Source organism: Stigmatopora nigra, chromosome 4 (genome assembly GCF_051989575.1).
Source record: "Stigmatopora nigra isolate UIUO_SnigA chromosome 4, RoL_Snig_1.1, whole genome shotgun sequence".
NCBI classification, from domain to species: Eukaryota; Metazoa; Chordata; class Actinopteri; order Syngnathiformes; family Syngnathidae; genus Stigmatopora; species Stigmatopora nigra.
The window spans coordinates 7,484,892-7,500,454 of record NC_135511.1 but is presented as its reverse complement, the minus strand read 5'-3'; the positions used below and the strand labels follow the sequence as shown (position 1 = coordinate 7,500,454).

The window sequence follows — 15,563 nt, the reverse complement described above, 5'->3', positions numbered from 1 at the left end:
TGAGTGTGAGCATGAATGGTTATTTGTCTATTTGTCTCCTTTTGCCCTGCGATTGGCTGGCCACCAATGCAGGGTGCGCCCCACCTCTGTCCCACACGGCAGTCAGCTGAGATTGGCTCCAGCACTCCCACAAACCTACTGAAGATAAAGCCATTCAGAAAATGAGATGAAACAAATCACTTAAAACATCTCCCTTGCAATTGGAGTCACAAAGCTTGTCATTTTAGCAACCGTAACTAGCGGGCAGGGCCTTTGGTTAGGTAATTGAGGCGAAAGCAAGGAAAATAATAAATGGAAATAAGCCTTTGAATAAAGTCTCAAGACATGATGTACTTCAAGGTAATTTTATTGAATGAAGCAAAAGATGAACTTTGCAGCTCCCCTCTAATAAAATAAATACATGATTTTCTTTGAGTGGGTTTATATCAAAGCTCAACTCTCCTTTGGCACTGATGCTCCCCACGAAAGCCATCCTGCCCGACAACGACTGAAAACAATGCGGGGCAGAAAGTCACTCCAGCTGGCTTCTTTGCAGTCTTTGATCGAACCAAACTCATTTTGGTTTCTTTTTGTGTGACTGTGAAAAGCCCAAAATTCGTTCATAAAAGCATGAAAAAGAAACTGCGACGGAGATGAAGTTTTTCACACTTTTACAAGGAGATTAAGCAGGAAAAATAGACCAAGAAACTTTTTTTAAAATCAGTAAAAACGGCACCGAAATGCGCATTTTCACTGACGGCATGTAGGAGGCGCTGCTGGGAATAATCTGTCACATAAAAGTGACTGTTAGCAGGCAAACTGAAAAGAAAAAAAATAACGTGTTTGGAGTTTTGCTATTAGGTGTGTGCGTGTGTATATCTGAGCATGACGAGGTTTGGGTGATGATCAAAAGGTTAAGGGTTCGTTCCATCTGCTGCAGGACCAGAAGTCATCTGGAAGTCTACTGTTGGTCTTGGAAGGCGTCCAGGCCGAAGGCGTCGTCCAGAAAACGTCGGAGTTCCAGAAGGTGAGTGTTCTTGTTGCCCGTGGCCGGCGCGGCTGCGGGATCGCGACCCGCATACCTGAGGTCATCGTAGATTGAGTTGGTGAGAAACGAGTCAATGAGAGAATGTGGTGAGAAAGAAGAGAAACAAAAAGAAGCAGTGAGTGTGGGGTAATAAACAAGGAAATCCCCCAAAAGGGGGAGAAGGGCAAATTGCAGGAAATCGGAAGAGACAGTGGGATGAAAGGGGGGGGGGGGGGGGGGGACAAGGAGGTCAGAGAGTGGGGAAGCAAGAAAAGAAGGAGAAAAGGGGGAAACACGTGGGTAGGAGAGAGAAAGGGAAGCGAGAGTGAAAAGGGGAAGGAGCAAAAGTGAGCAGTTTGGGAGTTGTTTTTGTGTTCAACACTCACCAGACGGGTTTGGCCCGCTCAATAGTGGTTCTGATACGAGGCTTGACATAGTCGTAGTAGCCTTGGTTCTTATGCTCCTCCTGACACCAAACCAAGTCGGCATTGGAGAAGCGCGCCGACTCCGCCTTCACTTGGTCGAACGGGAACGGAGACAGCTGCGTGAAACAGACACATACAAGTCACTCTGACATCCACAATTTACAAATAGAACTCTCAAGACCACATTTTGAAACTCTGCCCCTCTTTAAGAGAATTTCTGTTAATAATAGCACGCCGGCGTACCTGCTCAATGCGCGCAATGGCGACCGTTGCGTCCATTTCCCGGTTCTTCCTCTCCTTGGTGAGCTCGTAATAGACTTTCCCAGTGCAGAAGATTAATCTCTTGACCTCCTCGGGACGTTCAGACGCAATGCCACGTTCGGGGATCAACCTTTGAAACTCAGTGCCTTTACGTGGGGAGGAACAAAGCATCGACTCCTTTTAATGTTTATAACTTGAAAGTTATAATAGAGATCGGATTTACTTAAAAAATAAATAAAAATCCCGTACTAAAGTTTGTTATATGGCATATACAATTGGAATTGATCCAAAAAACGTATAAAATGCGCAAAAAAGTACAGGTTGACAGGTATGCATTTGTGTGTATTGTGTATAGAGCAAACCTGGCAGCATCTCATCAAAACTAGACCTGGCTTCCGGGTGGCGCAGCAGTGATTTGGGCGTGAACACGATCAGCTGAGGATGGAAAAAGGTTACGACATCATCACCTTTTGCTCATCCTCTGCATGAATCTGTGTGTATGTGTGTGTGTGTGTGTGTGTGTGAGTGCGAGCCTGACCGGCTTCCTGAAGGGCAGCAGGATTTGTCGTCGTATCACGTGGAAATAATTCCCGGGGTTGGAGCAATTGACAACAATCCAGTTGCAGTCATACAATTGACGCACGGCAATATCGTCGGTCAACATCTGAGAAGACCCCATTGGTCAGTCAGTGTACAGGGGGAGGACACAAAGAAATACGGACATGGTTACACATCCACTGTACATGGAGACAATCACACACGTCGACATATGTACGAAGGTCTTACCGGCATGACGTCAGGGTCATCATTGCACATCTGCAAGAACCTCTCTGGGCGGGCTGAAGAATGTTCTGGACCCTGACAAAGTGTTACAACAGAAATTACAAGTCCTATAATTAATTAGATCATTATCTTTAATGATTTATTTACATGGTTGGGTGCATGAACACCTAACCATAATAGAATTGAATGCTTTTATTGTCATTATACAAGTAGAATGAGATTGAACCCTTACTCACCATGCCCTCCATGCCATGCGGCAACAGGAGCACGATTCCATTCTGCCGGACCCACTTGGCCTGGCCTGGACAAATGAACTGGTCGATGATGCACTGCGCAGTGTTGTGGAAATCGCCAAACTGCGCCTCCCACAGGATCAGTGCATTGGGACTGGCCATGGCAAAACCCAGTTCGAATCCTGAACATGAGTACCCACAATTCACAGAGAGGACAGTGCCACAGACGGTAGTGTCATGATTAGACAATTTCATTATCATACGATGCAATAGATTATTTGAACAGAAAAAAAAATGTATTTGACCATTTTTATACAATTGTAACAATTGTATAAAAATGGGCAAATACATTTTTTTTCTGTTGTGACATCACAACCAGAATCAATGATCATGTCTATCTTTTTAATGCTGCACTAGCCAGTACATGTTTAAAAAATTGACAGTTACAAGAAAAGGACTACTTCCCTAGTGGAGCGGAATGGCCCGATAAAAGCTCAAATAAAATCAAATTAAGAACTTTGGAAGTTTAAGTGGGACTGACCAAGGACGCCGTACTCTGAAAGAGAGCTGTTGCATACGGTGTAGGGTGCCTGGTCCGGAGCCACATGGTTCATGGGGATGCAAATCCTCTTGTCAACATTCTGATCATGGAGAACATGATGCCGGTGGCTGAAAAACACATGAACATCACTGGTCTTCACTGTAATTCATGCGTATGCACGAAACAGCAATTCAGATTAAAGCAGCTGCTAGCTGGTATGATAAAGTGATTTACAGTCAATGGTATTTGTTTACTAAACCTTTGTGGCACCTCTAATATAAATCTGTACTGTCCTGATAACCAACCTGAAAGTCCCTCGCTCCACGTCCTGTCCTGACAAACGAACGTGGATGCCTTCTTTCAGCAACGAACCAAAAGCCATGTACTCTCCTAGAGCCCAGTCCACTGTCCTCTTGCGAACCATTTCTGCACGACCCTTCAGGATACGACTAAGACCTGATCACCACAAACAGACAGACTATCTTAGATAGACAGATTGGGATTAGTACAGATAGAACGATGTAATGAAAGAAGTTAGTAATGTATAACTCTAGTTAGATCAGAGATGGAGGCCGATAAAGAAAGAACGAGAAAAAGACTGAAAAGTATCAATAAATTGATTGAGACACTGTAGATCTGAAGAGCTCTAGATCTAAATATAGTAGATGGAGAAAAGGTTAGTGCGGCAAATGAAATACGGTGACATAGTGGAAACAACTGGCTTAGTTGTGACCTCCATGAATGGTGAAGTCCTCCACTGGGACAGAGGAGGCCACTTGTCCAATGTGGTTGAGGTCTTCCTCGGTCAGTCCAGTTGAAGGACAGCTCATGGACTTTGGCTGTCCGTCCAGAGTGAAGAAACCTACACAAACACACAAGCTCTTGATCCAAACAAAAGAGGAGAGGACCTGAATGCTTTGTCTCGGGATCCTGTACCAGGCCATGGCGAGTCCAGCCAATGCTTAATGTGAAGGATCTTCTCATCCTTGGAGCGAGCATAGGCCTCCTCGCAGATCCTGTCATACTTGGCGATCTCTTCCTGCACACACACACACACACAGACGCATAAATCAGGTTGATGCTCTCGACACGATACAGATGAAAATAATTTCCGTGTTGGCTACCTCATACTCCTGCCGACTAACGCTCCCGTCAGCGATGAGCTTCTCGGCATACTTGAGGAGGACGGGCTTTTGCTTTTTGATCTGCTTGTACATGAGTGGCTGAGTAAACATGGGCTCGTCCATCTCGTTGTGGCCCATGCGCCTGTAGCAAACTAGGTCCACCACTACGTCCTTATGGAAGGTGTTGCGCCACTCGGCCGCCACTTTGCACACGTAGATGACTGCCTCCGGGTCGTCGGCATTCACGTGGAAAATGGGCGCATTGACCACGCGCGCCACATCTGTCGGGTATGGTGAAGAGCGAGCCATACGGGGGTCCGTGGTGAAGCCAATCTATGTAATGGCAGGGTGAGGAAAGGACAGTTTACTAAAGATTTAAAAATAGAATTCAGTTCATGTCCAAGTGTGGTATGCATAGGGTTAGGGTTAAAGTCTAGTTTCCAGTTTGTGTCGAGGTACTTACCTGATTGTTGACTACCACGTGCACGGTGCCATGCGTAGTGTAAGAAGGCAGGTCAGACAGATGGAATGTCTCGTAGACGATTCCCTGACCAGCGAACGCTGCGTCTCCGTGGATGAGGATGGACATCACCTATAAGCAGACCATAAGGGTTCAAGTGTGACTCCAGTCAAAACTGTACATTCCCCTTTAATTATCTCTCCTTAATACTTCCACATACAAGTTGCATTGGGATTGGGATGCAATAATGGTTTACACTTCACTTGCCCATATTTTTTAAATTTACAAAAAAAAACAGTGCATCTATACGGATGTGTGTTGTTATTCAGAGATTTTGTATAACAAAAGGTTTTGGGTAAAAAAAAAAAAAAAAAATCTTAATAGGTGGGCCTTCATGGAATCTCGTTGGCATGAACCACAACTCACCCGGTTTCCATCATTGTCCCCACAATAGAATTGCTCTGCCTTGGTCTTCCCCTGCACCACCGGGTCAGCTGCTTCCAAGTGTGACGGGTTGGCTACCAGGGACAGTGTGATGTTGCGGTCAGTCACCCGGTTGATCCTACGATGGTACATGCCCAGGTGGTACTTTACGTCACCAGAACCCTAAGGATAAAACCCCGGCAATGTAAAAAAATGAACAAAAAGCATAAAAAAAACAAGAAAGGGGGAAAAAAATTCAACATCTCAGTACCTCATCTGCCGCCTCCAGTTTGGAATCAAACTGACAAAAGAGCTGCTCCAGTTCTTTACGGATCACATTGGCCAAAACATTAAGGCGACCCCTGACAAATACAACACCACAAGTGCATGTGTAATTATGACACACCATTGTGAGTAGGACATATTGGGGTATAGTGGCATATTATGAGACAGTAGAAAACATTAGTAGACAAAAATCCAAGATAAAATTGTGAATGTTTGTGTTACCTGTGGGGCATGCCCATGATAACGTACTCCACCCCACTTCCAGACGACATGTCGATGATGGTCTTCAGCGCCGGAATGAGAGACTCGCATCCCTCCAGGCCAAATCGCTTCTCAGCTGACCACTTTTTCTGCAGGAACTCCTCAAATCTGCAGTGCCAAACACGCACCCAAAAGTCCATTAGCATTTGGTCACGATTGTACATTGTTGCTATTTTAAGATGTGTTGGTAGGGCTACCTGGTAGATCTGACCATGCGGGCCAGCAAAGTCCTCTTCTCTTCCAGGGTGAATTGCATCACGCCCGGTGTCTCAAACTTCTGACGGATCCATTGACACTGTTCCAAGTCATTGATGAACATGAACTCCACGCCAATGTGCTGACAATACGCCATCTGCACACAGGGAGTACCATGTTTTAAAACTTCCTTTAACATTTATTTATAAAATTTTGAAAAAAAATGACTTTTTGGCATTTTCAACACATTCTCTTGCAAACTAGATGAAGGGACAACACGAGTCATTAATAAACATATTTAAAAAAAAATAAAATACATAACACTTGACGTCTCCTTCAACTGAGCTGCTTTCCACACAACTGCATGTAAACATACCTCCAGTCGTCGTATGATCTCCTTCAGAGGAAGTACACTCTCGGAACCGCCGATGAAGGTAGTGGTGGGAAGCCTGAAGACCTTCTCTAGGTCTGACTCGTCCAGACCATAGAAGCCTATGTCCCAGAATGCAACGAGAGACAGTGTTGAGTAAGGACATTGAGGAGACTGGCAGAATTGTCACTTGTTCGGGATGAGTGAAGGATCAAAACATGGAAAGGTGCTTCCAATTTGTCTAGCTAATGTATTTTCTCAATGTTACCACTTCCTTCAATCATCAGCCCCCACTTTGACCAGTCAATGACGAGGACACCATTATCATCAGTGTCATCTCCTGTCACATATTCATGTGGACGCTATTCACACATCATCAACACATGCAGACAGATAGTCACCATTTTCAAATGAGGACGCAATGAAAACAAGTCCAGTCTCCAACGCAACAGACAACATCAGAACAGTCGCCTACATACATGACAATAATGAGAAAGGGCTTGAAAATTAGGCAATGCCAGAGGCACAGTTAGATTGAGAGATAGATGTCAAAGAACAGTAAAGAAAACCATTAGGAGGAGTTAAGGTGGCAATTAAATGTGACAAAGCGGTTAGGTGGAAGGATGATGGCAGTGAGGCTACAGATGCGTCAGGTAGCCGTTAAAAGTTGAGGAAGTGAAAACGTGAAACTTCATTCAGGGGGATATTCTGTAGCAGGGGGTAACGAATACAGGGAAAAATAGGTGCGCTTACGTTGAGGTAAACACGAAGAAAATTGAAGCAAATATGTGTTGGAAAAGTTAAAGGCCATTTCAATGCAGAGTTTAGGTGACGTTTGGGTATCAGGTGCATCTATTTGCCTTAAGCGTTTGGATGCAATTAATTCAGTGTCATCTACATTTTGTGATATACAGTAATTCCTCGCCATTAGGCGGCCTCAGCACTGAAGAAAATTAATATTATTATTTTGAAATAGAGATGACCCTATTTCACGGCTTTTTAATTATCGCGGCCATGTCTGGTCCACATTAACCGTGATATTCAAGGGATTACTGTATATGGTGGTGGAATTTAAATGACATTAAATGTAAGTCAAGCCAAAATATTTTTGGGGGAGGGGTTAGATGGAGGCATTGGGGGACATGCTAGAGATAGGAAGGTCAAAAATTAATGTCATTTGTCAAATAGTCATTTAGGCGTCGAGTAGCCGTTCAGTGGCAATCAGGCAACAGGATGAGAGGAAGACTTCCAAGTGACTTTTGGATTTGTTTCACTCTTGATGGTCCTGACAAGTTCCTGTCCCCAACAACAACCCGGGGCCTGTCAAAAAATCAGGGTGCCAGAATGGTTTGGAAGAAGGTGGGGAGGGGCGTTCCTGCACGTATCATGTGATCAACAGACAATATAGAAAGCAGGAATGCAGCTCAGCCTCCATTCGGCTTACCATGATTGTGGACTCCCATCAACTCCTGCTGGAATCTGACATGTTCTGAATGGGACATATATCTATTCACTCCTGAACCATCACACAACTGCATCAGCATCTTACCTTCAATCTTACTTTGACACCTGGACAATCACGAGAAGCACACCCAGCAATAGTGTCTAGAAGCTAACCAAGCTAACTACACACATGGCAGAACACGACAAAAAAGTAGCCCCCTTTAACATATTTGGAACTGATTAAATGTGTACCGTATGAAGGGTTAGTAAGTGCCAGGTCATTAAATATTTGGAAGTGAACACAAGTTTCATCTTATCTGAGACTAGACACCACCATGGTTTTCAAATGAAACAAGATATGCTTTGAATGAGGACTTTCAGCTTTCAAGTGAGGATAATTACATATAAATCCAGGGATATGATAGTAAATAAGTATGAAGCAAAAATATATTTTTATCAGATTTTTTTGTCAGGTCGAAAAAACCTGCGCTCAACTATAGAAAAGATAAATATTTTTTTTCCTGAATGAAAAGAAGATTCTGGTTGTTTTTATGTTTACCTAGTCATAAAACTGAAAATATAGAGGGATTTAAATACCAGTTAAAAAGGCTCTCAAAAATCTCACAATTTGAAGGTTTAGTTTTTCTCCAGGAAAGAGCTCGTAGACGTGCGTCAAAACATGCATCCCACATATGCGAATCGTTGTCGTTCCACTACCAAATTTTGATTTGGATACAGAAACCCTCAACTGAGAGTTAAAAGTCTGCAAACAGCAAATCATCTCATTTGAAACCCACAGTGTTTGAATCGGTTCTCTAAGACAACAGATGTGTCCATGTCCCCATATTCAGGGACCATATTTGTATACTATATATGAATGACTTCCAACACCTATGGAAAAGGGAGAGGTTTGTCCACGGCGCACACACAAACTGGCAACTCTGAGCTACACTAAATACGCTTTTCGTACCTCCAACCGTGAGGAGTTTCAGCCGATCCTTGACCGCATCTGGACGGAAGTCGGGGGGGAAAAGACAGCACCACAGAGAGGAAACATCCGGAGACGTTAATGACCTACCACCTGCTTCAACACCTCAACCAACAGCCACTAGCATAGCAGATAGCTCACAAATGCTGCAACACCATTGCTGTTGTCTCCCAGGTTGGACTCCATGCCAAAGTCATAGGCAGAGGGGGTGGGTTGAGACTACTTCCTGGTTTCTGTCAGCAAAAGCGCTAAGCGAGACTAAAGCTAATTAGTGGTTAGTAGCGCTAGGCAACACATTGCAGGATAATAACAACTGACCACAAAATAGCAAGTGATGGTTCTCAAACCGGGTTCCCCAGTAACTCATGATCCAGATGTACAGGGCCCATAAAATGGTTGTCAAAGTGGATAATTACATTAGTATTGAAGCAATTAGGAGCTCAGATAAGAAGGATTGTGATGTTTGGAAGGACTTTTGCTAACTCGGACAAGGCGTTGGTTGTCAATGAAAAAACTGCTCTCATTGCTAGCACCCTAAACCAGATGGCTTGTTTTAGTGGTAGTGGCCTGTAAGTTTTTAGTGGACAGTATATGGTTATTTTGCCACAGACTCCTCTATCCTCAGTTGTTTTGTAGTCAGATTGGACAGGTGGTTTCAAGTGGCCATGTAACTTTCATGAGGATAAGAGGTATGGAAAGGGGATGACTAGTTTGAGGGACAAAAGTTTAAAACATTAACTACAGTGTCATTGTCTTACGTGATGTTTTTCTTTCACAAAAATGTTGTTGGCGCTAAGATTGGGTTATTCTGGAACCAGGAAAGTTTGAGAACCCCCAAATTAGAAGAAACTAGGACAACAGAATATGAATATCAGGAAGAAACAAGATTCCAAAGCCGGAATTCTCATTCGGGCTGACATTCTGGCCTAGTAGCTGCAAACCAAGAAGTGGAAGTCTAGGGACTTTCACCTAAAAAATACTGCCTGGGAGCACCAACAAAATGTCCTCCTCTCAAATCACATCTAGGACCTTCAGACACCCTACTGGCTCCAAACCACTTGGTTTAATCACCCCGGATGTTGGTTTGTAATCCTTAAAAGTGTATTGGGCGACATTAGGAGAGGTCCTCCTGGTGGTCAAGACACTTGTGGAAGCAATGGAACGGCAAAAGGCAGGTTGGGAGCAGGGTTTCGGGGTTTTCAGAAGGAAGGGGGCTGCCAAGCGAGGCAGAGCAGCAAGAGTCTGGAGAGCCGTTCAGGTTCCTCACCCAGCTTGTCGGAGGATGTGATAATGTCAGTGGGCACGCACGAGTCCAGATCGGCGTCCATGATGCCAAGCGGGTCCAACTGAGCCACCTGGTGACCGCGAATCTACAGGGGAACGAGTACAGAGCCCACCCGGGACAGGAAGAGGAGGAATGGAGGATGGAGGACAGTGAAGTCAGGTGAAGCAAACACATAGACAAGCAGGAGAAGGAAAACCAATTGGGGAGTTGAGAAGGAACACACCAGGAGAGCAACCAAACACAAAGAAGAGGAAGAAGAAAGGATAGAGGAGGGCGGGTGGGACGGACGCAACATTAAAACACGCACAAAACATTTTGTTTTTTTGCTCACCAACATCCTGGAAGCCACTATTGACTGGAGCGTCATCAAAATTCACACAGCTGATGCCCAGTGGGTCCAAGTTTGCATTGTGGTGACCCATCACCTACATACACAAACGCACACAACAGTTACACGAGAACCTCCAAAGTCCAACACCCCCAGTGGGTGTATCGCTCCAATATATTTGGGTAATTAAAGTGTGTAGTGGTGTAACAGTGACTCAATTGATTGGGCGAGCGACAACATTTCCACCTTATGGGTATCAACTAATCCTAATGTTGGATTGTTGAAGATGAGATGTATTTTTCAAAAGTTACACCCAATGTTCAGCCACGGTGGCATGAAACAGAACCATGACCCCCAACTGGATCTGAAAGGGACCAAGACATGAAGATCTACCAGGAATTGGACTTGGAAGGTGCTGGTGTATCAGCAGGACTTCACATGAGAGTGCTTGCGTGCCTGTAATTGAAATGTGCCACAGTGAATTGTGGGAAAGAGTTTTCCGACGAAGAGCACATGGCCGAGAGCAGTAGTAAGCCAATCAGGAACGTATTGCGTAACGTTTGACACGTGATGTCAAGACCTTTGTGACGTTATCACTGCTGATGAATCCTTTTAGATAGGATTGGACACAGTAGGGCCTAAGTTTTCTCCACATGAACTTTTACTTAAAATAAAATTAAAAAAATAAAAATTAAAAAAAAAAAAAAAAAATATATATATATATATATATATATATATATATATATATATATATATATATATATATATATATATATATATATATATATATATATATATATATATATACACACTTTTTTTGAGGGCAAGTGACAATTTACTATTACTTGAGTTGAATGCCTCTTATGATAGTGTCGTAAGACTACAATCATGACATGACTTGTAACATAAATGAATGTTTATGACAAATCTCATTAAGTATCCTAACCCTCAACTTTGCAACAAAAATGGATATGAATTACCAAATGACACTTATTATTCATGATAGGTCTCATGTCATGATTAAAGCCCGATCGGGAACATAGTAGTCTTGCGTTGTCATATTAGTAACGGCAAAATTTGGGGAAATGTAAGACTCATTAGTTGAAATTCAACACCCTTTAAGAGACTTTAGGAAGAGATCTAAATTCAAGAGTTTTCAAACTTTTTAAAAACCTGTGAGAATCCTGTACATAGTCTGAAGCCCCTCCAATGACCCAATGAAGCCTTCAAAACTACTTAGCTAATTAGAGAGCATCCCTGGAGTAGAGTATCAAGTATCTGGAATATTTTGAAAGAAAAATGATAAGACAAGTGCAGTTCCATTGAGCGGATGCAATCTGGTGGCTAATTATATTGACAGTAATGGTAAGAAATTAATTAATACATGAACAAAAAATGTCATTAAATTCTTGTTTTGGCTACATTCCTATATTGCGCTGTATTGATCCACCATAACTTAAAAGGCCACTGTGGTGCCAAAAAATCATCAAACTAAAAGTTAGAACCATCCATATTGCACAGACACTTCACCATTTTCTTATCAAAATCATAAGAGTACTTTAAGAATCGTAAACTGACTACAAGTGCGTTTGAAGGTAAAAAAAATAGCATTGAATCACATAAATAAGAATAGTTATTGATACTGATGCCGTTTGATGATTTGTATGTACCTGATAGGCACGTATGAGGGACTGAACGGCCAGGTGGTCCTCCACCAGCTTTTCCACGTTGGGCTGGGATCCAACCAGAGAGGAGAGTTCAGGGGGAGCGGTCAGGCCCAGAGGGGACTGGTAGGCTGCACCAGGCGGTGCACCAGCGTTAGCGTTGCGGAAAAACACATCCCATGACTTGTTGTGGAAAAAGAAGAGAAACAGAGCGGGATGTCACAAAACCTTTTTATGTGTTATATTCACCACGTTCCAAGGTGTTTGCTGTTAGCGGTTAGTATTGACTCATCATGACATTCAGCATTAAATCAGAATGAGATAGAATTCCATTTCCGATATACTTAAATAGAGAATAGTGTCTTAAAATGTCACTAACTGTTTCTAATGCCCCATTCTAACAGATCAAGTGAGTCATCTGTGGAAAGTTACCATAGTAGCGCAGCGGCAAAATGACGGAAAATGTCATCTGCTTCAGCTTACATTAAAGTATTGAAAATAATTTGAATTTTAATATAAACGCTAAAAACGCAAGGTGCCATTGTTATTGAAATAGCAAAGGACTGGTCGCGGTTCAAAATAGATTTTGAATAAATAAATGCAACAAGTCATGAAATCAACCCTTTCTTAAATGATGCGTGCCAAAAAGAGAGTGGTCATGCTCTGTTTGCATGTTGTTTATAAGTGGACCACTTTGGGAGACAGAGGAAGAACATCAAAATAAAAATATGTTTCTAATGCACATGCAACCTATTGTATGTATGTCATGTTGATACCATGATCTGACTGTTTTTACCGGGAGAACACATTAGGGTGGGAGGAAGAGCAGGCAATAGGAAAGTTGGACCCTTCAACCACCCATAGGCATAGCCATTAACCAGCACCGTGATGGGATCGTGTTGGCAGGGAAGTGCAGTGTATGCTTTAAAATAAGAGAGCTTTGGCGGGAGATAATGGAGTATAATGTATATGATGTAATATTAAAAGTGATGCAGAAAATATTGGCGACAGGCAGGCACCTGTTACAGTCTTTGCTTTGTGGGTGCAATTACAGTCAAAATGTTGGTTGTTTTTGTACTTTAATATTAGTTCCTTGATTTTCATAAGTTAAAAACTAGCGATTTGAATGCTCTGATAACATACATGAAGGTCATTTGTACTATAGTTGTTGTCTGTCCCTTTAAATGACTGCAGCATTAAATTTGTATCCTTGAAAATGTAAACACTATATGTGTTGTAGTGTCACATATGCAGTTTGGTGGGTCATGTGACCGCTGCTACCATTATAGGATGGTGGCAGAGGTCACGAATGCCATCGTGGCGAGAACATGACACTGATGTTGCTCTATACTGCCACTCACCTTGTGAACACTCTTGGGGTTTTCCAGCCAGGCAAAATACATCTCCTCCACGTAGTTGGAACTGGTACCATTCAAAAAAGGTTCTGAGGCCACCGGTGCTGTGTAGCACCTGATTGGCCAGATAGTTCTTGTGCCCGATGGGGCTGTGGCTGTGATTGGTCGCGGCGGGCCAGCAGTCTTAGCCGCCTGCGAGGCGGTGAGCGGACGCAAACGCGCCGCACAAGTCCTTAATCGATGCATTATTAGTGTAGTCCTTCTTAAGCTGGCTCGCACGTGGCGGCTACAGCGTTAACGGTCGGGATGATGTTGATGGTGCCGCTCAAATCCTCCCAAAAATGTGAGGTGTCCTCAAGTCACAACAATGATGGTGGACAACAACCTTCCACTTGTGTCTTCCTCCAATCAGATGCTGACATGGAAAGGAAAGTTTTACAATGTTAAAAATGTTTGTTTATTTTGGCAACTTCATCATAAAATACAAAATGACCAAATGTTGACGAGTGGGCCGCTATTGGCAACGAGTGAGCATGCCCAAAAGGACACAGACCATGACAATTAGTAAATACAGGTTAATAGAAAATTTTACATTCTGGGAATAATCATTTAAAGTGTTGTTTTGGATAAGATTGTATGTTAACCCTTTATGATACAAAACTCATTTCATGCTGGATTGCGGCCACACCTAAGCATGAAAATACTGATATTCGGAAAAAAGTCGCAGGCAAATAATGTGTTCTGGCATTGCTAGATTCTCAGTACCGAATTCAAAAAGTTTAATTATGGTAACATTAGAGTGTTCTTAGTTGTAACTAATTTGGGATGCATCTAATATGTGTAATTGATACATAGATGGTTTAGATTGGATAAAGATACAATTTAAAAATAAAAATAAAATAAGAGCAAAACATAACGTGATGTCAAAAGCAAAACCAAGACCTTTGTCCAACCAGATTGCACATTATGTTCCAATTATAGGCGTCTCCAGTAACTGGAACCACAAAAAATTGTTCATTTCAGTCGTTAATTGTGGAAATCTGCAAAAACAGAATATAGTTTGGATGTGTTGCATATGCTCAAAATGCTTCTTTGAAATTCCAACTAAAATCCATTTGTGGTTTAATCTCAAATCTGCTTGTTGAGAACAAATGTTCTCCTTTGCTTCCCAAAAACGGAAAATAAGTTCGCATATTTGAAGAACAACTCAGAGGAAGAAGTTTTTGACCTTGTTCGTTTGGCTACCATTACCAGCCCGGCCACCGGTAATTTCTCCCCTCCTGATTGGTCGCCGGGTCAGAATCCCACCTAAAAATAAACTGGCTCATTTTCCATTGAACGCGACGACTGTCAATCATCGCGTCCTCACCCAAATCGTCCATCACGACCAGCCCTCTCCTCTCCTCCCGAAAACAATGTTCAACACCACGCAGCAAGAGTAACACAAACTCAACAACAGAACGATTAAAATCGTCGCATGGAGTCATTTAAGCGGCTGCGGGAGTTGCATTTCCGTTAAATTCTTACATATAAATATCCCACTCAAGCCTAACTTTTGACTTTGAGCTTCCATGCGTTGTAGTACGGTGCCTACATTGCGTTCGACTAAAATGTTCCAAATACGGAAAACAACATTACATCTGCACTTTAACAGATCCAACCGTCAGCATTTATCGCGTGAATACTCATGTTATCGGGCCGTGTCAAGGTTATTACCCCGTGAAGCGCTAGCGTATGCCGCTAACAAGCTAACAGGTTTCGCATTTCCTCAAATACCACAAAACAACGGAATTTACTCCGGTTGGAAAATGACGCCGCGCCATTCAACTGGAAATCAGTGGTTGTCTGGAAAGCGATTTCGGTGGGGCGGCTTACTGACCTCCAGAAACGCGGACGAGCGGCTCGCCTGTCTGCCGGCTTCCCGGACGCCCTTCGACTCTCCCGGCTCATGAATGACAGCTCTAGCAGGCGCCTGCGGAAGGCTGGAAGTCAGGCCCATAAATATGACATATTTAAAGCTAGGTGTCTGGTGCGCGTTGTGACCCAAAGACGACGAACAATGCCCATTGTCGGCCATTTTGCCCCAGGGCCCTCAATAACTGGCTTGGGGTGTGTACTTTGAAAATCTGAAAT

At 43.0% G+C, this 15,563-nt stretch overlaps 1 protein-coding gene across 3 annotated transcripts; it reads right to left on the bottom strand.

Annotated features, from left to right (window-relative positions):
- Window positions 1–330: 330 nt before the first annotated feature.
- Window positions 331–15,477, bottom strand: LOC144195253 (2-oxoglutarate dehydrogenase complex component E1). 3 transcript variants are annotated; one of them, XM_077714755.1, is made up of 23 exons: window positions 15,310–15,477; window positions 13,437–13,845; window positions 12,082–12,258; window positions 10,066–10,168; window positions 8,781–8,819; window positions 6,374–6,489; window positions 6,000–6,154; window positions 5,764–5,910; window positions 5,528–5,618; window positions 5,260–5,439; window positions 4,837–4,965; window positions 4,374–4,706; window positions 4,186–4,288; window positions 3,983–4,111; window positions 3,555–3,705; window positions 3,250–3,377; window positions 2,712–2,890; window positions 2,479–2,550; window positions 2,231–2,356; window positions 2,055–2,127; window positions 1,675–1,838; window positions 1,393–1,547; window positions 331–1,061 (listed from the first exon to the last, which is right to left on the bottom strand). In XM_077714755.1, exons 2-23 carry the CDS (start codon window positions 13,674–13,676, stop codon window positions 941–943), a joined length of 3,111 nt encoding a protein of 1,036 aa, XP_077570881.1. In that variant the 5' UTR covers window positions 13,677–13,845; window positions 15,310–15,477; the 3' UTR covers window positions 331–940. The 3 variants fall into 3 exon arrangements, with proteins under 3 accessions (XP_077570881.1, XP_077570883.1, XP_077570882.1); XM_077714757.1 differs by lacking the exons at window positions 8,781–8,819; window positions 10,066–10,168 and adding an exon at window positions 10,415–10,508; XM_077714756.1 differs by lacking the exon at window positions 8,781–8,819.
- Window positions 15,478–15,563: the final 86 nt, after the last annotated feature.

Excerpts from the sequence above, each read along its gene's own strand:
- LOC144195253 (XM_077714755.1), bottom strand. The coding sequence starts at position 13,676 with ATGCATCGATTAAGGACTTGTGCGGCGCGTTTGCGTCCGCTCACCGCC. Across the intron at positions 5,619-5,763 it reads ATCATGGGCATGCCCCACAG|GGGTCGCCTTAATGTTTTGG; the intron begins GTAACACAAACA and ends TGTATTTGTCAG. Across the intron at positions 3,706-3,982 it reads GGACTTCACCATTCATGGAG|GTCTTAGTCGTATCCTGAAG; the intron begins GTCACAACTAAG and ends TGTGGTGATCAG.